The following is a 26,735-nucleotide window of genomic DNA, read 5'->3' on the forward strand; positions in this document are numbered from 1 at the left end:
TACTAGAGACTCACATGTAAGTAAAAATAGATAACGGAACAACTCCATGGAAGTTTTTTGATAAGGGTTTCATTGCAGATGTCATCCTTTTGCACCAATTTGGTGGTAAATATAGCTGCACCAATTAATAACACATTAAACATATATGCCCAGTACTGACTTTTCTAATTACCAAACACCCTTTTGAAATAAAATTTGTAACTAGTCAAACATTTTCTTGTGGCTAAAATCTATTACTATACAATTACGTGTGTGTGCACATGCACACACACACTTAATGAGACAAAAGGTTCTGTAATACAAATTGCAGATTACAAAGTTAGCTGTTCTTTGCCACAGACTATTTTGAATGTGATCCTGATGTGAAAGGTAACCCATCACTGCACCGTCCGCCTGCGGATTTTACCCCGTAAAGATCTGGCCTCAACGTTTCCAGGTGTAGAAAGTAATCTTTACTTTTTATGTGAAAAGAATGTTCAAATTATCTCTAATATTGTTAGCAGCTTATTACAGTGACAGGAATGGAAACTGTGGCCTAAATTTTGGGCTCGTAGTTTTATAATTTTAGAACACCTTTCCTATTCAAAGACAGAAAATGATGTACCACAGAGAGTAGGAACATGTGAAGGTGTGCCTCACTTTAATCCACTCTTATAAGAACTTCATTATTACCCTCGACTGTTTTAATTGTTAGGCTTCTCCCCAAAGGATAAAGTCTTAGAAATGATTAAGAACTGTTTTTTCTGTAGGTTAAGTGTTAAGCGACGTAAACAATAGTAGGTTTTAGGGGGAAAACATCACAGATACATAAAAATTTTATTGTACTCATTTTTTAATTTTGTATTTTTATTTATTTTAGGATATTATACAATTTTCAAAGCTAACAACAGAATCTTTTTTAGTATGTGTATTTGAAGCATAACAAAATAAAAGTATTTCACAAAAGGAGTCCATATTACAGTACTATTGAAATATGAGACATAGGATAATTATGCTTTTGTGGGTTATGAACATAATACATTCATTTTAAAGAAAAAAACATTTAATATGAATAACATTTTGGTTAAAATAAATATCATGTCATGTAAATGTTAACAGCAACACCTGAAGTATATTGATACAAAAAAAGGTGTTTTGTAATAGGTACTACGTAGAATGGTGAAGCATTCATGAAATGGCTGTAATATCTTATTAAATTTACAATCACTGCACATTGCTGAGCACTTTATTTATATGGGGATATCCTTCTTCCACCATTCCTAAACCTCAGCATACAAAACAAAGTTACCCCACATTTTCCTCTGGGAAACTGGTACCAATGTCTAAATAAGGTTTAGAATCAGATGTACCTTTCATTTTACTCCTTCCCAATTCAACTGTTTTACTTAATCAGTACAAAATTTACCTATAAACAGAAATATAAAGAGGATATTTTATAGGTGATTATAAAAATTAAAACTTCTAATCATCTTCATAATTCTTTGAAATGATCTCATTCAAAATTAAAATTTGTTTTTTACACAGTGGTTTCTTCAGGAAAAAGTATCAACACTTAGATGAAAAAAAAAAAAAAAAAAAGATACAATACCCAAAACAAAAAGTTTCCACATGTAAAAAATAATAATGGACTTCCCTGATTATTAAATTCTTCGCAGCTACTTCCTTCTAGCAGAGAGATTCACTGAAAAGAAAAGCTTAAGTCTTTCCTTAAAAGTCACTATGAGGGGTTAAGCTAATGAATTTTAGATTCATGTATTTTTAAAGAATGCAAGAAAAAGGAGAGTGTTCCAATTACAGAAAAAATTTCTCTCAATCAATTATATTACAAGAAAATGAATAGGACACTAATGGTCAACAAAAATAATTCTACTCATACCTCTGGAGACAGATCTGTGGATGCTCAGTGTAGAAGTTATAAGTAGCTGGAATCTGGGAAAAACAATGTCTCCAGCCCTCATTGAAAGGACCACCCGTGTGTCCTTTGTCTCTCCCAAGGTAAAATTATCCTTCAGGAACCAGAACTGATTAGATTCTGGGGAGAAAAAAAAGTTTATGCTTTTGCCCTTTATAAACCACTTTTAACGTTTACAAATGACCGGAAAGTATTCAAATGATTGTACAAAAACTAGTTATATGAGCAAACAAAACCAGCGGTTGCATCGGCTAAAAGTAGGTGTTCTCCGGACATGAGGTTTTCACGTTGGCAGGAGTATCCATCCCAGGGTTAGAAGGTGGCATGGGGTCCTTGGACAGTGACTGCCACTTGGCCTCTGGGCTTTCACAATTCTGTGAAGAACTGGTCACCACTAGCACGAAGGCATTCAGGGAAAACAGATCTCCACAACAGCATTTACTAAGCTCTGCCCCTTTCCTTAAACTAAATGAAGCGTTACCATCTCTGTCATCTTCGTGCATGAATACAGTACTTTGCTTAAAAGCTTCTTAACAGAAATGTTACTATCATAAAAATTCTGGCTGTGGTAATGGCCAGTTTTCATTGCTTTAAACATATTCTAAAATTACAACCTTGTCGAATGAATCAGAACGGTGCCAACATTCACAGGTACAGTACAACATACATCCTTTCTTCTTCTCTAACAAGACAAAATTACACACATACAGGGTGGCCCAAATCTTAAAAAGTTAAAAAAAAAAATAATGTTTTCAATCCAGGAAAAGTGATGGTATACCAAATATTTTTTTAAAAGGGTATTATGTTCTCAGAAAACCTGACACATAATGGATAAAATGCACATACAATATAAATAAGTAACTTGAAGAATACACAAAAAATTTCTGAAGGGGACCAATCCGAACTTCAATAAAATCTCTGAATAAAAACATATGCTTACACCTATAGTGTACAATTATGAAGAGAGAACTTAAATTTATAAAGAACTTGAAATATAGTACTGCAAGATTATTCAAAGAAGATTTTTCAAATGTACAAACAATAATAAAAACACAAAAAAAGCCTCGGGCAATGTGCAACCTTCAAAATTACTATCACACCAGCCAAACAAATCCTTAACCACTTTTTAAATGGATTCATTTATACCACTTTAATGCAAAGAGAATATCAAAGATATTAAAAGAAAACAAAATAAAGCAAAGAACTCTTCAGTGTCTGACTCACATTTTGTCCCCCAATTTTTTTCACATTTAATAGTTGCATTTTGAAAGTTATTACAAGCTAAGAATTTGAAGTGTTTCTCAGTTTATGTCTACATTTATCTTAAGAATGGTATTTGAAAACTACAACACGAAGAACTAAAACACATACTTCAAACTTTTAAAAGTAAAATAATCACAAAAGTTCACAATTGTGTTAATCTCAGATGTTCATAAATGACACAAAAAGCAAACGAGTCACGTGTTCAGATACTTTTCCTCAGGTTACAAGTCTATCTCGATGAGTGCCAAGCCTCACCTTCAAAATTTGGCACTGTGGATCTATCTGAACACAATTTATCCGCAAAAACCCTCTAAATATTTCTAAAGACCCTTAGTCATTAAAACTCATTAAATTTCCTTTACTCTCCTAACATGCAATTCGACTCTCCAAAGTCATGTGGGGTTTGCAAGAAGGTGACTTAAACGGGTACAAAATGAAGCTTATATGAAAACTGGTTAAGGATTCAAAGCACATTAGCTCTGAAATATTAATCTTAACACCCAGACAAAAACGGGGAGGTATGGTTTGCACAAAAATACTTTAAATTATTTGGGCGATGTTCTTCATGATCTTCATGTATTCAGCTGCTTGCGGTGTACTCATGCATCCTCTTTGCTACGCCATATACGTAGACGATGTCTGGTCGCTTCTCCGGATCTGGGTTGATGCACATATTCACTAACTGTCGTAGCTACAGAGAAAGAAAATACAAGATGCTTTAGAAAACCATTGGCATAAGTTATTAAAAATATTCTGACTAGATACAGATTGATAAGGAAAGTACATTTTCTGACTGAACATTCGTATGTGGAATTTAAAAAAACAAAACAAATGAGCAAAGGAAAACAAAAAGAGACAGACAAAACAAGAAACGGACTCTTAACTATACAGAACAAACTGATGGTTACCAGAGGGGAGGTATGTGGGAGGATGGGGGAAATAGGTGTGGAGATCAAAGAGTACACTTATGATGAGCACTGAGTAAGGTAGAGAAGTGTCGAATCACTGTACTGTACGCCCTAAACTAATATATTACTGTATGTTAACTATACTGGCATGGAAATTAAAAATTAAAAAAAAATAATATGTATGACTGCTGTCAATGATTTTACAACTAGTTGAAAACTCTGAGAAGTATGTACAGTCATTGGTATTAATGTCAAGCAAAATGTATTGTCTACAATCATAGACTTTAAAATAATTTTATTATTTTTCAAAGAAGCTTAATTAGAAGATCGTAGTCATGAAGGATAACAGGTTTTTAACTCTAAGGCTCCAAATTAACTGAAGACATATACACGTTTATTTGATCTAGGATATACTACCTTAGCTGCAACTGTAAGTTTATATTTTCGTAATTATATAGTATATATCTATAGATCTAAATTTTTATGAGGCACAGAGTAGATCAGCTATCATATGCATTTATCACACACTCTTTTATAGAAATATAAAATGTTTTTATTAGTTTCATATTAAAGAAAAACACTCTTCTGAACTAAGAGTAATAAATTACAAGCAAGGTGAATTATGAATAGTATTCTAATCCTCATCGCCATGAAGCAGGGTTAGCTTTATAGCTAACTTCATAGCTATAGAACTTACAGCTAACTTCATCTTCACTTTATAGATAAGAGAGCTGAAGTTTACTTATTTACATTACTTATTTACATTACAGAAAATATGCACATTCAATAAATTTAAAAAATGTATATCCTCCTCCCATCTGGTCCTAGAGCCGCTGAGTAGAAGAATATGGGATTTCTTTCTCAATTCCAACTGCCATCAGTTTATGAGACTATGTGTCTTCATAACACTGTATAAGGTCTTTCACAGATGATAAGCCAAATCAAGAGGAAGGGCCAGATTCATTTGCTTTGTAAGTATGTCTTGAGAAATAATTTAGGTATTTTGAAAACTTGCATTAATTCTTTCTGGCCAGTTATTACCATGTAGTAAATGGTAATGGTAATGTTACACCCACTGAGAGAGGGTCTGAGGATTTAAATTTATATTCCTTGCAGTGCAGCAGACAATAGAATTCAAAATCCGTAAGGGGTACAGCAATAGCAAGGCATTTTATTATGGTGATCTAAGAGAAATTTAAATCAGAATGAGGTTGGCATTTTACCCATTAAAATAAAAACAAATACATCCCATTATACACAATACAGAAAACAGTAGGAAAAGCATTTATAAGGATACTTATATTTAAAAGATAATGTGTTCTAACAGGTCACCTAGTTGTCAGATATTTTGTTTAGAGATAAAAATGACCAAAAAAAAAAAAAAAGCAGAAAAGATGACAACAAAAAAATATAATTGTGATACAAAAATTCATTCTATTGAACCAAAATGCAAGTAGATGTAATAGCAATTTTTGACGGAATAAAACTGGCACATCCTTCAAACCAGTCCAGAAGCCTTATATTTTCAGCTTAATACTTCAGAATTGGGTGACATTTCCAACCTACTGTAGCAAATGGTCACGTTCTCCTGTCCAGAGGAGAAGGTGCCAAGATTAAAGATAGATGGATGTAAGTTTAGCTGAAGAGGACAGTGATTCTCTGGCTCTCCAAAGTAGAAAGATGAGAATCAGGAATAATAAAGGAGGAGAGAAGTAAAGTATAAGGTAAATGGAGAGGTAGTGGGGTTAGCAGCTAAGCAATTGCTTTTTAATCTCCCCTCCCCACTTAAGGATAGCCTTTATAAGGACAGGAGAATCAGAAACTCTGCAGTAGACAGATTGAAAGCAATACAATGTTTGCTTTTTCTCTTTCTTATGTGGTTCAATCTCCATCTGAAATGTAGTTCATTTTGTCATAAAGATTTATCTTTTCCAGAGAAATGTCTAGCAAGTCACATAGCATAAAATCAGATATAAAATATGCATACCTCAAATTTTTTCCTAAACTTTATTATATCATAAATTAATAAAATATGAAAAGAAGATCCTATAACATGAAAATATGCTTTAGTAGTGATTCTCACTCGTCGGCCACCCCAATGTCTCCAGAGGCCCTACTTTGCAAGAGACAGACAATGCTGGCATTGGAGGACACTCATGGTTAATCAGGTAAAGAACCAGTCCAGAAAGGAAGGCTTATTGTCCAGGATGGGAAATGAGAAAATGACTCATTTTTCTTCCTGACAATCTGACTCTTCTTTCCTTTCTGCCTCTCCCTTCATTCATTCATTCATTCATTCATTCATTCATTCAATAAAATCTTATTGAGCATTTATTATGTGCCAGACAGTTTATTAGGTAGTAAGGATAAAGCAATAAATGAAATATACGTGGTACCTGCTGGGGACGGCTTACAATCAATCTAGTGCGGAAAGAAAGAATGACAAAGAAATAAACGTAAGACTGAGGAAATCATATAAATACTTCTCTTATAAACTATAAAGGGATAGGTATCTCAAGAGATATATGTGAGACAGTTAGAGGCAAAAAGACTGTAAATAGCCACACAGAAAAAACAATCATCACTTTCCTCTTTTTCTTTCCATCTATTTAAGGAGTTGTTCCAACCTGACTCATTGAGGACATCCAGAGGACAGTATTCTTCATCCCAAGTACTACAATGGCATCTTTGGTCACTGTCATGTCCATTTGGGCCCTCTATTCAAAACACACTTCTTGTGGCACCTAGATGGCTCAGTCAGTTAAGCGTCCAACTTCAGCTTAGGTCATGATGTCATGGCTCGTGAGTTAGAGCCCCACATTGGGCTCTGTACTGACAGCTCAGAGCCTAGAGCCTGCTTCAGATTCTGTGTCTCCCTCTCTCTGCCCCTCCCCCACTTGCACTCTGTCTCTCTCAAAAATAAATAAACATTAAACACACACAGTCTCTCTCTCTCTCTCTCTGTCTCTCTGTCTCTTCTTGATTACCTGGCATTACTCTTCATTTTCATTCCATTTTAGTCTCTGCCTCCCAGGGACATAGCCTATGCCTTACAATGTCCCATGTCACACAGAAATGTGGGTATAAGCTCCTATCCTCCCAGACCTCTCACATCTGTCCCCTACTATGAATGTGCTTTGATTTGATTGAGACCATGTCCAGTATCTTTCCTCCTAGTTAACCTTCTGCTTCTGGACTTACGTCACTCATTTCCAGGCCAGACCTCATAGCACAATCCTTTAACCACTTACTTGGCAACACCATTAATAAGTAATCCTTTGTCTTTTTGCTCTACCAACCCTGGCAATTGTTATCTTCGCTTCTCTCCCAGGACGTGAAAGACTGCTGGAGAAAAATCACAGACGCCATACAGTCTGGAGTCACCAGATTCATGGTCCTAGCTGCAGCTGGACCTTACAAGCTGTTCTACAATCCAAATGTTTCGACTCATAAACTCCATTTCCTCCAGTGGCTAATCTCAATCTTCACTAATCTGTAGGCACAGCCCTCAATTCCTTCTCACCCATGACCTTGCCTCCTACCTCATAAAGAAAAAACACTGTTAGGCTTAAGTTTTCCTCAGTATCTTATCTCAACCTATCAAACATATATACATCTGATCCATATCTCTGTTCTAGTCTCAGAAGAATTCTTTTTTCTACTATTCTCAACCCTACCACTCAATCTCTTCTAGGATCTGCACCATTAGACATCAGTATCTGGAATATAGTTGGCTATGAATGAGTATTTAATGACTGTTATTCTTCTATATTTTTAACCTCTCCTCATGTGCCGATTCCTTCATCATAGTCTATAAGTATAGTCAAGTTTCTCTTCCTAACCACTGCCTGATCTAATGTATTTGCTCTACAGCTAAATTTCTTGGGGGTGGGGAAAAAAAACACTATCTTACTATATCAGCTTTCTTAATCTACTTATTTAAAGCCAACTACAATCACTTTTTCATCTCCTCCACCCCCTAACAGTACTTCACTGAAATCGCTCTGGGGAAGGTCAACAGTTTGCTAAACCTAACAAACTCTTTTCTGTCTGCCTCTTACGACCTTTCTCCCTGTCTGCTGCTGCTGATCGCAGCCTTGCTGGGTGTTGTGTCCTCCTCTGGCCCCATGCACCATACTGGTTCTCCTCTGACTTTTCCTTCCTTTGTAGGTTTATCTTCCTCTGGCAATCCCTCTATTCTCAGTGTGTCCCAAGGGTCAGTTCTTCCCTTATCTCTTTTCCCTACTCCCTCCACCATCTTAACCTACACACCTTCATTTACTCCCATGGCTTCAATAACCATCACAATATGCTAAGGAGCACACAAACATACCTATCCTCAGACCAGACCTCTTTACAGGCTCTGTTAACGTATTTCCAAGCTGGCTTCTGAGCGTATCTATCTACAAATACTAAATCTATCTACATATACTAAATCGTATATGCTAATCATATTAATTATATTAATATGTTAATCATATTAAACATGCTCAGAACTGAGCATATTAATCATGTGTTAATCATATTAAACATGCTCAGAACTGAGATTTTATTTTCTCCCCAAACCAGTTCTATCTTGGCAATGCCTCCAATTTCTCAAGCCAGAAATCTGAAATTCCTACAAGACACTTCACCACACTTCCTCCCCCTTGCCTAAGAATCATCAACAAAGTCCTATTGTTTCCTATTTTTTCTTGCCGCAGACCCCACTGCTTACACTCAAGCAATAATCTTCCAACCGACAGCTTTACCTCCAGTTTCTTCCAATCTCCTTAGCACTGCCCAGACACCAAGCTGGCCACACTCCAACGTTAAGCATTTCGATGGCTCCCATTGCCCTTTGGAAAGTCTAACCGTTAGCAAGGTATATTACAGGCTACTAACATTTGGCTCTTGCCTACCTTTCCAGCTTTATATTTAGCCCCAAACCCCTCCTCCCTCCAGCCCCACACTACACTCTAACCATAACAAAGCACTCACAGTTCTGTGTTCATCAAACTGTTTTATGCCCTGAATCTCTGTATGTTGCTTTGCTGCTTATTATAAAGCCTCCCTCAAAATCCCCCTACTTGCTTGCCTACCACCTACTCATTCTCTGAAGCCTTCCCTAAACACACTTATTGGCACGCAGAACTTAATATTCTCTTTGTCCTCCATCATACCCTCCACATATTTTTTTTGAGGTACAGTTGACATTAACATTACATTAGTTTCAGGTGCTCATGTGCTTTTATTAAAGCCTTTACAACCCTTTATTGTACTTCATTTAGTATCTGTGCCCTCCTATTAAACTGAAAAGGCCTGGAGAATGGATATTAGATGAACAGTAAGTGCTGACATGTAAATGACAGAATGAATGGGGAACTTCTGAGTGAAGGAAAATGAAAAGGTTTTGTGGTCATGGCAACTGAGCTAAGGTGTGAAGCGTGAATGTAATTTTGATATACAAAAGGGCAGGGAAGAGTCTAAGCAGAGGGAACAGAATAAACAAAGGTGCTGAGCTAAAGAAAGTGTAAGGTATATGAAAGCAATAGCAAGTACTTCTGAATGATTGGGGAGCAAGCAACAGGGATGAAATGATAAACGGAGGCTAAAAAAAGGAAAGGCTTAAGGAGTTTAGAATCTATTGATATAGGCAACAGGAAGTCAGTACTTAAGCCAGGAGGGAGAGATCAATAAAGCTGTGCTTCGGTTTGTATTTTCTTGGAATAGTCAAAGAACAAAAAGAGAGCAATGCCAGCAGAATGTTCAATCAAGTTTCTCTAAGATTTCAGGCAAGAAATATTGTTCATCAGAAGTTCTCACCAGGGTATGTGAAAGGACAGTGTCTTCACTAACAGAAGTAGGGAACAGAGAAGGAAGAGTGGCTTCGAGGGGGCAACAGGGACAGTAAATTTTGAAGGTATTACTTCTGAGATACCGACATATTGAGATTTGGGTAGAACTGTGAATTTCTGAATTTGGGGCTTAATTCTGTATCTATACCTAGATAACTGAATTATATATATATATATATATATATATATATATATTTATATATATATAAATCTATATATATATAAAATACATATATATAAAATAATTTTTATGACTCTACCCATATCAGGATTATGAAGATGAAGGAGATAGCCTTAGTGAGAGGTATTAACCTATACTGAGCATAATTTTGCACTGTGTGGTTCTCTTAAATACTCATGTGTTACTTTAGTTTTATTTAAGGGCAGGTATCTTTCTGAATTTTAAAAAATCCTTTATTTATATAGGATTTACTATTTTACAAAATCTTCCATATCCTTTTAAAGTATTGCAATCTCTCATAACAATCTCAATTTACAGAGGGAAGAAACTAAGAACCAGTTAAAAAAATTAATGGTCAAACCTGAACTGGAGCCCAAGTCATGTGATTTTTAATGCAGGCCTTGGTCGCCATTGTTGAGAGCTTGCTTACTTTTATCTAAGTTGGCCTTTTGGTTTGAATTCTTCATGATGCCTAATATAGCTTTGCATGCATAATGATTTCTCAGTAACACTTACCAACTGGTTAAATTTCAAATCATTAGCACTACAGAGGGATATCACTTGGTTTGAGATATTATCTGAGTTCCAATCAAGAGAGGTCAGTTACCAGGTACTGATAGGAAATACCAGTTCTATCGTGGCCACCATAGAGCAGAGAAGGTAGAATCTCAGGTACTTTATTCAGATTCTCAGGGGTTGGTCTGACTTCCATCCAATGAACACAGTGGTGAGACACCTCAGCTATAATTGAGGGGGTCAAAGCTGACTGGCTTTTTGTTTTCCCTTAAGCAAATCAGCAGACTAGAATCCATCACTCTAGGTTCTTGGCAAAGAATATTAACGGTGTATTGAATATTGAAAAACTTGAACGTTCAGAGAGTCCTGAAAGTTGTGCTACACAGCTCCTATCAGACACTTGTTAAGAAAGTGAAAATTTAGGGAAGGCCTTGAAAGGGATAAAATTCACCTTTATAACTTTGGATAAACCAAACTCTATTCCTTAATCAAATTAAACCACCAGGAGGCTGCATCGGGGAACTCATTGGTTTATCCCAATGCCAAATCACCTTTCCAAAACCATGCTTTAATGCTTGCTTTTGGCTTTTATCAAACATCACACAGGTATTGTCTGTATAATTGCTACTAAAGACACTGCCTGGTGCATTACTCATAGATCCTTATAGGAGATACTTCTATTATAATCTAGTGGAAGAGAACATTGGCTTCTCTGGGTAACTGGTAACTTGAAAACAGAAATAATTTGCAGTTTCCCTTTGAGCCCTGACAGAAGGGAAGCAATAACTAGATGGGCAGCTCAAGCACACAACTATTGTTGGCCATTACGTTAGGTGTGTTTACATTCCCTTCCATCCTTGGTTCTGAATTTATACTTCCATTTCTATTTTAATAACTTGGTAAGTTATGTCTTTTAATGACATAACTTTTATGTCTTTTAAAAGTTATGTCTTTTAAAGTTATGTCTATTTTAATAACTTGGTAAGTTATGTCTTTTATTGTAAGTTATCAGAAATTCTTTTTGAAAAAAAAAAGATGGTTTGTAACACAAAATGGGAGATTTACATAGGTCTGAATTCTTAACTGGGTGCAAGTTTTCCTGGATATATGTGAGACAACTGCCGGTTGTTCTAAAGGCACTGGTTGTTCTGAATAGACTTGTTAACGCAGTGGAGGAAAAATCAGTTACAATAGTCATTTGGCAATGTAATGGGAAAAAAATCACAATGTAAAACTTACTTTCATGTTACAAATAGCCATAGACTAAGTTTTATACCTTTAATAATTTGGTTTAAAAATACAAATTTATATGGATCTATGGATTGTCTTGTCATACCAGATAACAATTCAAGTTATATAAATAAGGCCACATCTCATCCTGTCTTCTTTCAAATGTATACAAGAGTACAGTGTCACTCTTAACATGGTAGAGTTATTTGTGCCTCTGCTATAATAATGGCTAGGAGGATAAAACTGTCACCTACATGTTAGAAACCAGGAAGGAATAACATTAGGAGACAACAGAAAGAGGTTAAAAGTCATTCAGTAGAGGAAGAGGAAAAACTCTTACCTTTGCCAGATAGTTTCTAATTTTAAGTTGTTCAATAACTACTCAGATCAGGTTCATTTGGTTACTCGTGGCTTCACTTCCTGCAGCCAGTCAACACATCTAGAGGTCATGTTACTTAGATAATAGATGCTCCATACAACTAGTAGTTATTTTTTCTAGGTTTTCAGTGAAAAACTGGAATATAGTTCCCTTGAACATTTTCAGATCAAAAGATCTCTATATGCTCTCTCTGGGGTTTCAACTATGTGCTATTTTCCAGTATCAGAGTGGAGAGAAAACCATTTCCTAAAATCTGATATATATTGAGTTCCTCTCATGAATCAGGCACTATCCTATACATTTTTACAAAGCTTAACAATTCAGTCTTCATAACAACTCTGTTCTCATGAATCAGGCACTATCCTATACATTTTTACAAAGCTTAACAATTCAGTCCCCATAACAACTCTGTTCTCATGAATCAGGCACTATCCTATACATTTTTACACGGCTCAATGATTCAGTCTTCCTAACAACTCCATGGGGTGGGCGCCACTATGACATTTTACAGAGGAAGGTCACAAAGGCAGTAAGGAGCACAGCCTGGATTTGAACTGAAGTAGTCTAGCTTCAGAACCCAGGCTTTTAAAGTTACTGTGTTATATATACTGCTTGAGAAAAATCTTAATGTGCTGGTTCCCTCATGGCCACCTTTGCACAAAGGCGGGAGACCTACCAGATAGACAAAGATGGTTTTAGACTATTTGATTCTCAGAAAGATGCTAGCTCTAAAACTGGCTCATTTAGTTTCTAAATCAACAGATATGTCCTCATATTTCATAGGCCAACTCTAATCAAAAAGCAACCCCCCCAATTTTTTCTAGGGCTCTAAAAACTTGCAATGAGATACAGGCCTACTTTATCCATGAGACATACATTTAAATGATGACAAAAAGTGTTAGGATTAGTATTATGATTAGTGTGACAATTTTAATGTTCTTTTTTTTATTATTTTCGAGAGAGAGAGAGAGAGAGAGAGAGAGAGTGTGAGTGGGGGAGAGGGGCAAAGGGAGAGAAAGAGAGAATCTTAAGCACACTCTATGCTGAGAGTGGAGCCCTATGTGGGGCTCAATCCCACGACCCTGGGATCATGACCTGAGCCAAAATCAAGAGTTGGAATGCTCAACCGAGCCACTCAGGTGCCCCTTAATGTTATTTCTAATCCTACTCATGCATTAAAGTGACAATAACTCCTTCCAAACAACAAAAAAAATGTACTTGAATTTTAACATGGGATTTTTTATGCCAGATTATAAATTTACATAGTAACTGATGAATTATAAAAAATCTCTCTAATAAGTTTTCTCTCAGAAAGTCAGACATTAAATAATCAAAATGAAACAATTATCTTAGAGGTTTCCCTCAATGTTAGTCTTTACACTTTTTAAAAAGTTCCTATAAACCTCTGGAAGAAAAGAAGGCAAAAATCTTTAACATTTATCTAATATTTTGCAGAAGTCCTAAGTACAATACCATTAACCATGTTCAAGGAAACATACATTCCTACAGTAACTTTAAGAATTTTGTATATATTCTTGTGTGTCAGGCTTCAATTTCTAATAACATTAGGCAACTTGCTCAAAAAATTTTTGTGTTTCATCTGAGGGAGTTACCTTTCCATTTATTCCTTTAAATTATAGAAATAATGCCAAAATCAGCAGATATTACAACTTTGAAAAAAAAAATAGGGGTAAATAAAGAAACTTTTTGTGGTTTAGGCTATGTCAAAAATTTCTTTAGTTTGTATTAACACGTTTGTAAAAAATTGTACTTTTTAAAAAATTGTTTTATATAACACGTTAAAAATAAGGCACAAGAGAGGTCGGATTACACAAAAAGCCTTACAAAATCAGAAGGAAAACTGTTTAATTCAGATGCTTAAGGGAAATTTAAAAAGCAATACAGAAATATTTAAATGAGTAAAAGCATATAGAGCAAAAATAAAATCAATTCTCTATGACATTTCTAAAGGATTATGAAATCACAGAGTTATATATGGAAATTAATGAATATTTGTTTTCAATAAAGTGGAGAAAATACCAATATATATTGATTTATATATTTCCAAAGAAATATCAAAGCCTATGGGTTAGTACCAGAAATATTTAAAAGAAGAGAGTGCTAACAGTCATTGTTAGCAGGGCGATAACCCAATTACATATCAAGTTCAGTCACGTACAGGTAATAACAATAGGGCTCTTTGTGCATTATAGCTTTAGGTCACTAACACAATTCTCAATAGAATAATAAAGACTGGTGCTATTGGTACTGTTTCTTTTTCACCCCCATCTTAATCCCTCTGAGACCAATTATGTTATATCAGCCTCCCAGATATACCCAATTTCCATCTACCCAAGGACACATTTTAGCACCCCAAAGTGGGTCTAATACATTAAAGTACACTATATTTCGGAGCTTTAGATATTTATACAAAATGATTAGGCGTACCCAACTTGTACACCAAAGCATCACCAGTGATTGACTTGGGGGTAGAGGGAGAAAGGAAAAGAAAGCAATCTTACACAGATATAAGGTAATGTAATGTCTATATTTCACAACTGAAGATCATTCAGTGTGTCTTTTGAAAACTGTGAAAGTCTTACAGAAAGTTACACGGTTTTATAGGATCCCACAGGAGATGTGAAATATAGGGCACCGTTTTGGATTCATGTCTTTAAGGAGCAAGTCCCCCGTGTCACTTCTGAAGCATAAGTGAACAAAGGGCCTACTTAAATATATTTTTTAAACAAAAATGGAACATTCAAAGCTTAAAGATCTAATCTTATATGGCAACTCTAACTAAGGTGGTCAACTGGTATTATAAATGATGAGAACAGCTAACTCACTGAACCCATTTTTTAAGAAGGAAAATCAAACATTATTAACAGTGTTTGAGATAACACTGAATGTTAAGTTAATCTTAATAAATAATGGCACAGTTATATATTTACTATTATAAATAGTCTCATCTCACTTAGCATTGGATGACATGATTATAAGGAGTACAGAGATAGCCGTGAAAGCAGATTTAGCTCCAAACATTTATTGTGCCATTTAATTTAATGTCTCTCATGTAAATATTCCTGGGATCATGTATTAGGAAGTTTCCTCCAGCACAAATTTAAATAACATGGGTTAATTTTGACTAACAACTCCAGGGAATATATATAGTTCTATTAAAAGTTGTGAATCTGGCAACTATAAAATAAAACTATGTAGACTGCTCCAATGAATAAAAAAGTTTTATAAACTTAGTTTAACTTCAAAGTATGTGAAAATAATCTGTCCCTGAGACTCTCATCTTTTTTTGCCTTATATACACAAAGCAGCAGCTCTTTTATGACTAAAGCAAAGGTCATGTTTTTGTTATGGACTCAAACTTCAAAATGAGCTGCTTTAAGCATATTCTGAATTTAAATATAATACAAACAGAAGTTATTTATAAATGTTAGGTGAAAAACTTCAGTTATAATTTTTAAGGCGTTCATTTAACACTCACCCTTAAAGGGTAACTCTTTGGAAAATAAACTTTCTCTTATCAGCAAAATTGTGACAAACTGTAACACTTTTTGGTTGGTAGATTATGGACCCATGTATCTGGTATCTTACTTGTGTAGTTTCCACAAACTCTGATATGTAAAAAGAATGCTATCCTTCCGCAAATAGCTTCCTCATTCCTTCATTACATGACGCCCTGCCCCTCCCCCGCACCTGGTTACCACAAGGCAGAGGAAAGGAGATTCCAGATCAATATGGTGGGTGAAAACAGAAAAAAGAAAGATGAAAAAATGGAAGGGAAACATGAAGCGCTCGCTCACACAACACCCGAGAGTTTACTTCAGGCTGCGTGGCCTTGTAGCACACGCAGTGGGATGCCACGAGGCAGAGGCACAACAGCGCCTGGTCGGGTAGTGGCTCTGACACTACCTGGCTCTCTGTTTGCTCAGATGTGAAATGGGAAGAATGTCACTGCCTTTATTTCTTTAACAGGAAAGTTCTTATATGGCTTAAAAAAAAAATGGCGATTTCTCAGTTGAAAAAAAAATCACTATTCCAATTTTGCTTAAAGCCGTGTAAATATATTTATACTCTACAAGAACCTATAAATATCTGAAATCAGTTCAGTTCAACTAAATATTTTATTATTGTTATGTATACATAATCACACATAGAAAAAGCACTGTACTTTTTAATCTTTATATTTTAAATACCTGGGGAAAATCAATGCTTGTCTCAAGAATAATAAAAATGGTGCTGGAAATTCTTCACGCATTTAAGTAAAGCAGGGTAAACTATTCCTGGGAAGGCAGAAAGGCAGAGGAATACCCCCTCCTCCTACCCTCCATCTCTCTTTAAAAAAAAAAAAAAAAAAAAAAAAAGAGGGGCACTGGAATGGAGGTTAAAGTAAAAAAGAAAGTTTGTTATTTATGAGGTAAAAGTCTATGAGCATTCATTCATTCTCCATTAATTCTCTGATTGGATGTGATCTTTTAGGTTGGTATTTTAGAAGATAATTGCATACTTGAGAAGTAGAGTCCCATTCACTGATTTTAAATAAGAACAGACACCTTTCTATCTGTGAGCTGGAGACATAAAGTGGCAAAACAAACACGTTTAATGAACAAGAGAAGCATTCAATGATCTGAAAACTGATTACGGGTTCAATAATTGCATTTCCAAAATTATATTTTGGTTTCTCCGTGTATAAAAAGAAGAAGCCCCGGGCGCCTGGGTTGCTCAGTCGGTTGAGTTTCCGATGTCAGCTCAGGTCACGGTCCTGCAGTTCATGAGTTCGAGCCCCGCGTTGGGCTCTGTGCTACCACACAGCTCAGAGCCTGGAGCCTGCTTCAGACTCTTTATCTCTCTCTCTCTCTCTCCCCCTCCCCTGCTCATGCTCTGCCTCTGTCTCTCAAAAATAAATAAATATTAAAAAAATAAAAATTAAAAAAAAGGAGCCCTACTGAGTTAGCAAGTTTTCAAAAATATAATTAGAAGATAACCACAGATACTGACAGATACTGTGTTCTACAAAAGTAGAACATTTTTATTTACAATGACCTTGAAATGACCAGGAAGCTGGTACATATCTCCTCTGGCAGTCAGCACAGATGGACAAGTGCTGCTACAATACAGCTGATTTCATTCAGGAAGTTTCAACCCTCTCACCCATGCTCTACATAGGTGTTTAAATTTGTTTTTGCACAAAGCATTGTTTTTTCAAATCCTGAGTTTAATTTCTACTTTCTCAAACCAAGGTCACCTTTATTCTCCCTATTTATTTCCATTTTTCACTTTTGTCTGCAAACCCTTGACTCAACTTCCCAGAACTTCCTTCCAAACTTATCTGTTCAAACCTAAAATGATGACAAGCTTCCCAAAAGCAACTGCCAAGGTACAATTCTGTTCAGTCTTTGTCATGTCTTCTCTACTTAATTAAGAATTTTTTACAATAAACAAAAAGTATTGAAAGAGACAGAATTTCCATTCTGCATGACATTAATGCTATGGATTTTCAAAAAATGTATTGGCTAAAAAGAACTCAGCATAGACTCACATTTTACACTTTGTAAATAACTGTCAATATAACTATTTGCTGTTGTTTTTCAACTTAAGAGTCATGAGAGAACAGTGAAAATGCTTACTTTTGATGACCACTCCTGTGACTCTCAAAGAAATTAAATACTGAAATGGAAGGAAAAAAAATCTGTTTGTCTTATTTTCCAATAAATGGACACTGGGCATTTCCAGAAATGATGCTGTTTGTTGATAAGAATGAAAAAATCATATGGTGGGTGATATCAATAAAATAAAATAATCATAGATTCTGGCCTGTCTTTTGAGTAATTGTCTGCCTTACTGGATGGAAAGAAAGTTCTTTGGAGAAGTTTTTTCATTCATCCAATTGTCAAATAATTGGTGCACTTATTTTTTCATTTATTCCTTTAATCTCACTCTTTCACTTCCTCATTCCATCAATCAATGGCTGAACCTTTTTAATATGCCAAGCCCTAGAGATACAGATAAAAAGCAGTTACTGTACTCAGGAGCAGGAGCTAGACAGTCTGGGGGTGGGAGGTGGGGGCTGTGTGCAAAGAAAGGACTGCCATGCAGTGTATTGCCAAGGGAGGAGGGTATGGGGAGAGAAGAAAGGGGAGCAGGGAAACTTAGTGCGGGAGAGGATGCCCAAGCTTTGCTTCAAAGAGGTAAGTTAGCCTGGTAAAAAACAGGGGAAGGGGGATTTCAGAAAGAGGAAACGGCATCCATAAAATCGTGGAAATTCATGGACCTTTGAGGATAACCTGCACTGGGACAGTTAGGGAAAGCAGAGAGTATCCTGTGATCAGTAGGTCTGGATAGATAAGCCAGGATCAGATTATAAGGGCGCTTTTGAGTCATAATTCCTTCTATATAGTAAATGTTCAATACATTTTTTAAATTTTTTTTTTTCAATGTTTATTTATTTTTGGGACAGAGAGAGACAGAGCATGAACGGGCAAGGGGCAGAGAGAGAGGGAGACACAGAATCGGAAACAGGCTCCAGGCTCTGAGCCATCAGCCCAGAGCCCGGTGCGGGGCTCGAACTCACGGACCGCGAGATTGTGACCTGGCTGAAGTCGGACGCTTAACCGACTGCGCCACCCAGGCGCCCCAATGTTCAATACATTTTAACTTCACGGATGTTAATTGCACAACACCAACAATCCCAAGTTTAATTAAACCTAAGAGATATCTAAGGAAAAATATCTATCTTTTCAACTCAAGATTTTTATGGTTTTAAATACAGTAGTTTCCCAGGGATACACGAATGAGACCATTACTAGAAAAAGAAAGAGCACTGAACACCAAAAGCTACTGTTTGCTATAAACAAAAATGTTTTACTAAGCTATAAAATATACACATCCCAATATCATTCACGTACAGCTGACATATTTCAATCTATAGTCCTAATCATTTGTACATAATGATAACAGTATCATTCAAAAGGAAAGATTTGGCACCCGGGCTTATTTTTCCAAAGGACACTATTTCTCATTTTTGGTTTGTAATGCTTGAATATAAGAAATAAAAAACACCCCAAGCTTTTAAACTCTGAGTTCTTCTAACTGGAATGACTACAGCTAGAAACAAATCTTATAGAGTTCCTTATTCCTACTGATCAAGGCTGGTAGTGGGCACAGCTACTATTTTCATGAAATTCTCCCTTCAAAACCTGTTTGGGCTGCAGCCTTAATAATGTAGCAGTAGCTAAAATCAATTTGATAAGCTTCCTAATAGGCAGTTAGTGGGAAATTAATTTGCTTAATTTTTTTTATTTTTCAGACAGTTACAGAGCCTGCTACCAATTTAGCTGTAGAATGGACACTTAGCGAACTGGTCCTTTAATTAAGAGTTGGTCATTTAGAAACTTTATGCTTTACTTTTCATTGTTCATGCTAAAAAATGAAATGGCAATTTGAACTTTTAAGAGATCTAAAAAGCCTACTATATAAGGAAATATTTGAGATCCCACTAAAGTATCACAGCATCAAAGCTGCTCAGGTTTTTTGCTACCATAAATTCTGAGTAATTATGTTACAAACAGAGTTCCTACTTAAGGAGAGAAAATATTTATTAGCACATCTGCATTTCAAAGCTCTTGTTCTGAGAACTTTTCCACATAACTGAAAAGATTCGATTAACATTATTAGTCTGTATTTTTCGTACCTCATTTCTTTAGTAAGAATTCGTTTCCGTGTTTACCTAGTTTAATAGCCTTTTATTTCACCACAGCATCACGACAGATTTTACCAACATAAGAAACTGTACTGTCTTCTTTGGAAAGTACCCCATACAACATGTTTCGCTTTATATCTCTTTTCGAAACTGGTGACTATATAGGGTGAGCTAAAAAGTGGAATCTGTTTTCCCTTCCCAACTCTGAGACCTTCTATCTGGGCCAGACTTTGATATCTGCCCCTTGGCTGAGAATCCGCATATCCAACTTCACACTTAGCTGCGGTGAGGTAGCCCTGCAGGCAGGCCGACTTCAACGAACCACTAGTGGTATCATCATTAAAATCCTGCTGAAGGTCACCATGGTAACCGCCTGCTGAGGCTTCACTGCTGCACTCCGCATCTCCTAATCAGCTACCATGTGAAATGCAAATTCAGACAGTCTGAAAATTAGTCAAGAAGAATAGGGGATGAGGATGCAGATATGTGAAATATTCATGCGCTTCATGGAAAAAAGAAGACAGCATGAATGACACAACAAAGAACGGCCCCTGACATTCTTGCCATCATTTTGCATTATTGTTCACACCCTACTGTATTTCCAGGCCTATCATTCTGAAGTTGGTTTTGTGAAATGCCATATTTATATTCCATACCCAAAATAGTAATTAAAAATGGCTAACATAATAGCATTAACATCAAATAAAGGTAATACTTCTCAATCATCATCCTTGCCTTATCAGAGTTTATTTTTAATTACCGTAATACAAAGGCTATGAAACAAACAAACAACAACAACAACAACAACAACACCAGGCATCAAGTGATTATTAGTATCAAAACCACAAGGAAAAAAGGTACTTACAGCATTCTAGGCCCTCAAATGCTTTCCACATGCTAAAAATTCTTTAGAGAGATTTATTATTCAAGTTACACTGACTCAATTTTCCTTCTATAAAACTAAAACCAATTGCTATTCATTTCAAGATAGAGTGACAAGACTACCTAATAAGTGAATGTTATAATTGTTTTATATTTTCCTTTGCTCCTTGCCATTTCCCTTGGGCAAAAAATCTGTTGCTCATGAGAGGGTGAGATGTCCTAACTCAAGACAGTGTTTTCTCTGGGTATGTTCCCCAGTAAGCTTTCCAAAAAGAGTTATGTGAACACATTTAGTTTACCCAAGATATTGCTGTTCTGCCTATCTCCTCCTTAAATACTGGCAAAACGTACTGGGCTAAAATAGGAGAGGTTTTGTTCAATAAAAAAAAACTGTATGTTGGGTAGAGCCAAAGCAACTTACTTCGATGAACCACCAAAGCAAGACAAGGATTCAGACTCAGATTTTAATACAGTAAAGTTTCCTAAAATTTTCAATCCCACCCAATATACATTTTACCATGTCTACTAATGACAACCTCAAAACATTTCCCACAGGGATTTGATGGCGACAGTGAGGCAATGACACGTTAGATATGGTCGAAGGAGGGAGGGTAACTCTGAAAGAACAAGGTAGAGACACGTAAAGCTAAAAGATGTATGCTTCAAATTGTGGAAAACATGGATGAGAGGAAGTTCTGCCAAAATGGAAAGTTGTAACTGTTGGTCTGAGACTGTGAGAGTGACCAGTTGCCTTGTGAAGAAGGCACCAGCCATGCTGGTCAACGAGAGCCGGGGTTTGAGCACAGATTCTGCCCTTTGCCGTGTTCAGTATGCTGCAAAGTCAGCTACCCTTCTCATCACACCTAAGAACTGACCAATTTCACACCACATGCTGTGCTGTGTTCTACTCCACTTTAGGAACTGCAGAGTCAACCCTTTAAACAGTAAGTCTCCAAGAGAAGGAAAACAGAATGAAAAGTGCAATTTCTGCCACCATACTTGTCATTTGTGTTTCTGGATTAAAAAAAAATTTTTTTTCCTTAATAAAATGCAAATGTTAGCGAAATGAACAACAGACAAACACATGGACCGAAAAATGACTTACTTCCTCTGAATAGTGATCTGAAGGAAGAGGTGGGTAGTCACACTGTTCTATCTTCTTACACAGCGAGTACAAATTCATTTTGTCACCATAGAAAGGACTCTGTAACGCAGCCATCTGTAAAATGCTCCCAATGAAACTGATATAGTTATATGGTAACTTTTAAATGAGATTTCATCGAGTATATTGCACAGGGGTAGAAACAGCTACAAATACTTTCAATAAAGTTATTTGGGCATTTAGATTTTATGAATATTCCTTTCTGAGAATTATCGAGTAAGTTCTATAAATCTTATTACAATTTTTGGTTATTTTTGTCGCCATTTAAAATCCCTTAAGGGAGAAATGGTTAGTGTACGTGTGTGTGTGTGTGGGGGTGTGTGTGTATAAGTACACACACACCCACACCCACACCCACACACCCACACACACACACACACCCACACACACCACACACCCACACACACCACACTCATACATACATATATGACATACCCCAGTATTGAGAAAAAGAACATAAAGAAACTTAAAACGCTTTGTAAATATAATGCTATAAAAAACGACCAATCCATCTCATGACTAAACAGACCTCAGTGGTATTAACAACCATGCAATGGTCAAAATATCACAAAAATGAAACTGAAATTGAAAATGAATTATAATCTAAGCAATGGTTTGGGGAGTAGAATGTACAGCATTTCATCCTGCATGACAGTTTCTGTAGGGAAGGATTATTCTGAGAAGAAAAACAATGCCTTCCAATCTGAATGTTATAACTGATTCTCAAGTAGTTTACAATGAACTAGAACTTCTTTTCTTTCGATAATGTCTCAAAAATACTAAATATGTTCAAAAGCTCTCTGAGTCATAGCGGCTCCTTCAAGGCATCCAAATGAGATTTCTATCCAGAAAAAAAAAAAAAAAAGACTCAAAGAATGATCAACTTTGAAAAAGACATTATTGGATTTAAATTTATTTTCAGACAAGGTTCTAAGTTGACATTTAAAGTGCAAGCAAGTACTGTGGTAAGCAGGGTTACAAACTAAAAAATTCAATTTAAAATGTTCGCATCCTGTTCAAAACCTTCTAAATCTTTGAACCGCAGCAGCAAGAATACAACACGGAGTGCGAGGCTGCCCCAAAGTCAGTCACCCTTTTCTACATGTGCTAATAAGTTTGATTTTGGAAGGACAATGTGTACATTCCCCAGACAGGCAGAGTGTGTGTGAAACACGCTAGTCCATGCTGTGCTACTCAGTGAGCGTCAGTGGGGACAGGACAAGCTGAAAATGGCTCTCATCTGTCTTCTGGTGCTCCAGACAGAGCTTTAACTCCTTCGCAGCCTTAAACGAGGAGGGGACGGCACTGGAAATCAAACCTGCAAAGTAGCTTGACACAGTTTTACCCAGCCTGCATTTTATATAAAACTTACATAAACCCATACGAAACCACCTCAGGAAAGGTTGTTCCACATGAGGAGAAAAAAGTAAAAACAATACGAATGGCCCTAAACATATAAAACCCTCCATCTGAGAGGAAATTTCTCGAAGAGGCGCTATCAAGAATGATCACGTTTTCTGGTTTGGTTTAAAATGCAAGGCCACTTTATGATAGAGAATTATAAATGCCACCTTAGAAAAAAATACACCGTAGGTATAAACTATAGTCTTTCCACGTTTGCAAAAACCCTACGTAAATGTACATATATTCATTATCCTCTGTTAGGAGTTCATTACAGCACTTTTGTCTCAATACTGCAGTGTTAAAAAAAAAAAAATCTGAATGTCCCCTAAGGAGTTAAAACAGGAATAGTATATTTTCATGCATCTCCTGCTTTGACAGATGAAAAATGTCAACTGTCCTGTTTTTATTTTCAAGCTTTTGCACTATTCATCTGGTTCATTAGTGCATCTCGATGCTGCCCCTGACAGCTGCTCGCCCTCTCCTCCCAGCAGCTGAATTTTTCAGGCTAATTTGATCCTCCACACTGAGACGATCGCTAGAATGATTGACTTGCTCCCTGACCTCCAGGGTCTGACTTTCCTGATTAGTATTCTGGGGGTGTCGGAGGGACGAAAGCCCACTGTCTGTCTTCGGGGCTGGTGGCAGCTCTCTTTTTTTTTGAACTGTAAGCCACCAACCTACAACCCTAGAAGGATGCAATTGCTGCACTGAACAATAAAGGAAATGTGTAAAACCTACTTTTCCATGTAAAGGTCCATGTAGCAAAAGCACAGCATCTTGATTTTAATTAGTAAAGTCTACTTTGTTGCATATCAATTAAAACTGTACTGCTAGTTTTTTTTTTTTTTTTGAGGTTTCAGGAATATTTGAAAGTCTAATTTTCTGAGTTTAAAATACATTTTCAAAAAAGCTTCCTGCTCCTTCATTGTTAAGAGTAAATTCTTAGTGGGATATAATATAAAATGTCTGAGAGAGGTTGTGGCCAATTTTTGAAAGATTAATTGCTGGGTATTTCTATTAACATTATATGGAAACATAACTGGAAGGAGACAGAACATAAAGGTAAATTAAATCTTGAGAAAAATTTTAGTCCTTTCCACATGAGTTGCACAGAGGAACTGAGAAAATTTACTGAGATGAGAACTATCATTACCATGATAAATACTTTTAACTCAAAACCGTCCACAACACATAAAACTCATGGATGTAGGAGTGTCCAAAGAAATCATTTCTATTTTGGTGATCATTTTAAAAATACATAAAAATGAGACACTGCCTCTCAAAGCAAATCCAGAATGTGAAGAATTATTTCAGTTTTGATATAAGAGTCTAGTGACCCTAAAAGACTCAGACGAACTTCTCAGAAAACCTTTATTACCTTAATTGAACTTTTTCTCTTTCATTGCTAAATTTCATCGTTAGTGCAAACCAATTTGTTGTTTACCTTTAGATGTTTAAAAGGAAAATGCTGCCTTGATAATATAAGATTATGACATAAAGAAATCTAACGTTACCTAAAGAAATATGAAATATTTAAAAATGTACAAAGTGGTATTTAAACATTGTAGCAACTTAATATAATCAAAATCAATTCTTTTCAGCATTGTATCAAATTAGTGAGCATAATCTCTTTTAATCTCTAGTGCATACATAAGAACATATTTTGTCCTATCACTGATTCATAATTTTTTGTAATAAAAATTATCCTAGGAATGTTACCTAAGAATATTTAAAAATCCATTCTTTAAAGTGGTCATTAGTCACTTTCGTAGGAAGAAAAAAATAAATAATCTCAGGTTCCTTAAATTAAGGAAATTTGAAAGTGTAAACCATAATATATAATTAAAGATCATGATACACATTTAAAAAATAAACCTTCTGCTGGTTTACTTCCAAGTAATAGGTGGGCAATTAAAATAGATGATCTCATCATGTATTTCATTTAAATCAGGAGGACAGGAACACAAAATATAGAGTAAGAAATACAGTGGCTTCTGTCTATACACTTTAGATTTCTTTTACATACGTTAAAACATGAAAGTGATTCCATGTATTATTTTCCTTCATTTTATTTTATTAAAATAGTTACTTAGATGTAGACTAACCTTTAATTAACAGCTCTGACTTAAAGCCTGTGTCACTAGGAAAATTATACCATTCGATTAAAACATAAATTTACAGAAGTCACTCGTCTTGAGTGCTTTTTCATACCATTACTATATAATGTGGATGTAAAATGTGCTCATAGTATGCTTTTTTTCTATCCATCCAAATCACTGCACGGCAATATTTGCTAGAGGATCTACCTAGATGATTCCCATTTTCCTTTCATAAATTATCACCAGTAGAACAGGAGAGAATTTCACTAAGCTTTACCAAAACAACTGTTTACTCATGGAAACAAAATTAAGTGATAACCTAGCAAAATTATCTATTTACCTACTATCCTTAAAGCTGAATTACTACTCTCCGTAAGAGTGAAAGAGTACTGAAAAAGATATTCACCATACTTTCATGTTTTAAATCCATTCCATTATACTTCCCCTGCTATGCATGGATAAGCAAGTTATTTTACAGATGTTCAGGTGTACATTTTCATACGTAAGATATGCAGAAAAACATTACATTAACATTACAAATATTTTTCAAAATAAAATTCTCACCAGAAGGAAACAATTTAAAAATATTTAGAGGAAATAAATGTGCAAGAATGTATAATTACCGTTACAAAAACAATTACTAAGTCAATGAATTGACCTTTCGCAACTAAAAAGCCAATTCTTAAACATCATTCAGAAAGAAAATAAGTGTATAAGAATAGAGGAAATATATTATAGTAACTAAAATACATCAATATACGGAATTTATCAACATTACTTACCTCATACAGTAGACAGCCAAGAGACCAGATGTCAGATTTGAAGTTGTATCCATTTTCATGGATTCTCTCTGGAGACATGTAATAAGGTGTACCCACTGCAAAAAGCAAACCAAACAAAACAAGAGGAGTCTAAAAATGAAGATGCAGCTGTGGTAAGAAATTTTAGACACAAAATTCTAGATTAAAAAATATCACCAAAATAATTCATTAGAATCAGAAAATGGTTTTTGCGAATACTTAAAACTTTTTAACTTCCTCTACTCCCTGACCCTTATACAGCACAGCAACATCTATCCTATATTAAAAAGGGTGTAGTGAGTTGAACTTTATTTCCTTTTGATCAATTCAGGGAGATTCTCGGGAGCATAACTAAAGTAACACCAAGGAATTCTAACAAGGAAATCTACTCAAGTGATTCACATTGGCTTCATTTCTTTATTTAAAAAAAATACGGCTTGCATATCTC

The 26,735-nt window shown here is 35.7% G+C and overlaps 1 protein-coding gene across 2 annotated transcripts in view; it reads right to left on the minus strand.

Moving 5' to 3' along the window:
• Window positions 1–814: 814 nt before the first annotated feature.
• NEK7 (NIMA related kinase 7) overlaps window positions 815–26,735 on the minus strand; it is a 163,328-nt gene continuing 137,407 nt past the window's right edge. For both annotated transcript variants that reach the window (XM_086693492.1, XM_086693493.1), the window contains exons 8-10: window positions 26,270–26,364; window positions 21,928–22,041; window positions 815–3,866 (exon numbers count right to left, since the gene is read on the minus strand). In XM_086693492.1, coding sequence (XP_086549618.1) covers window positions 3,756–3,866; window positions 21,928–22,041; window positions 26,270–26,364 — 320 coding nt within the window. In that variant the 3' untranslated portion in view covers window positions 815–3,755. The remainder of the gene's footprint in view (window positions 3,867–21,927; window positions 22,042–26,269; window positions 26,365–26,735) is intronic.

Source organism: Puma concolor, chromosome E4 (assembly GCF_028749965.1).
Source record: "Puma concolor isolate L17-30 chromosome E4, mPumCon1.1.hap2, whole genome shotgun sequence".
Taxonomy (NCBI): domain Eukaryota; kingdom Metazoa; phylum Chordata; class Mammalia; order Carnivora; family Felidae; genus Puma; species Puma concolor.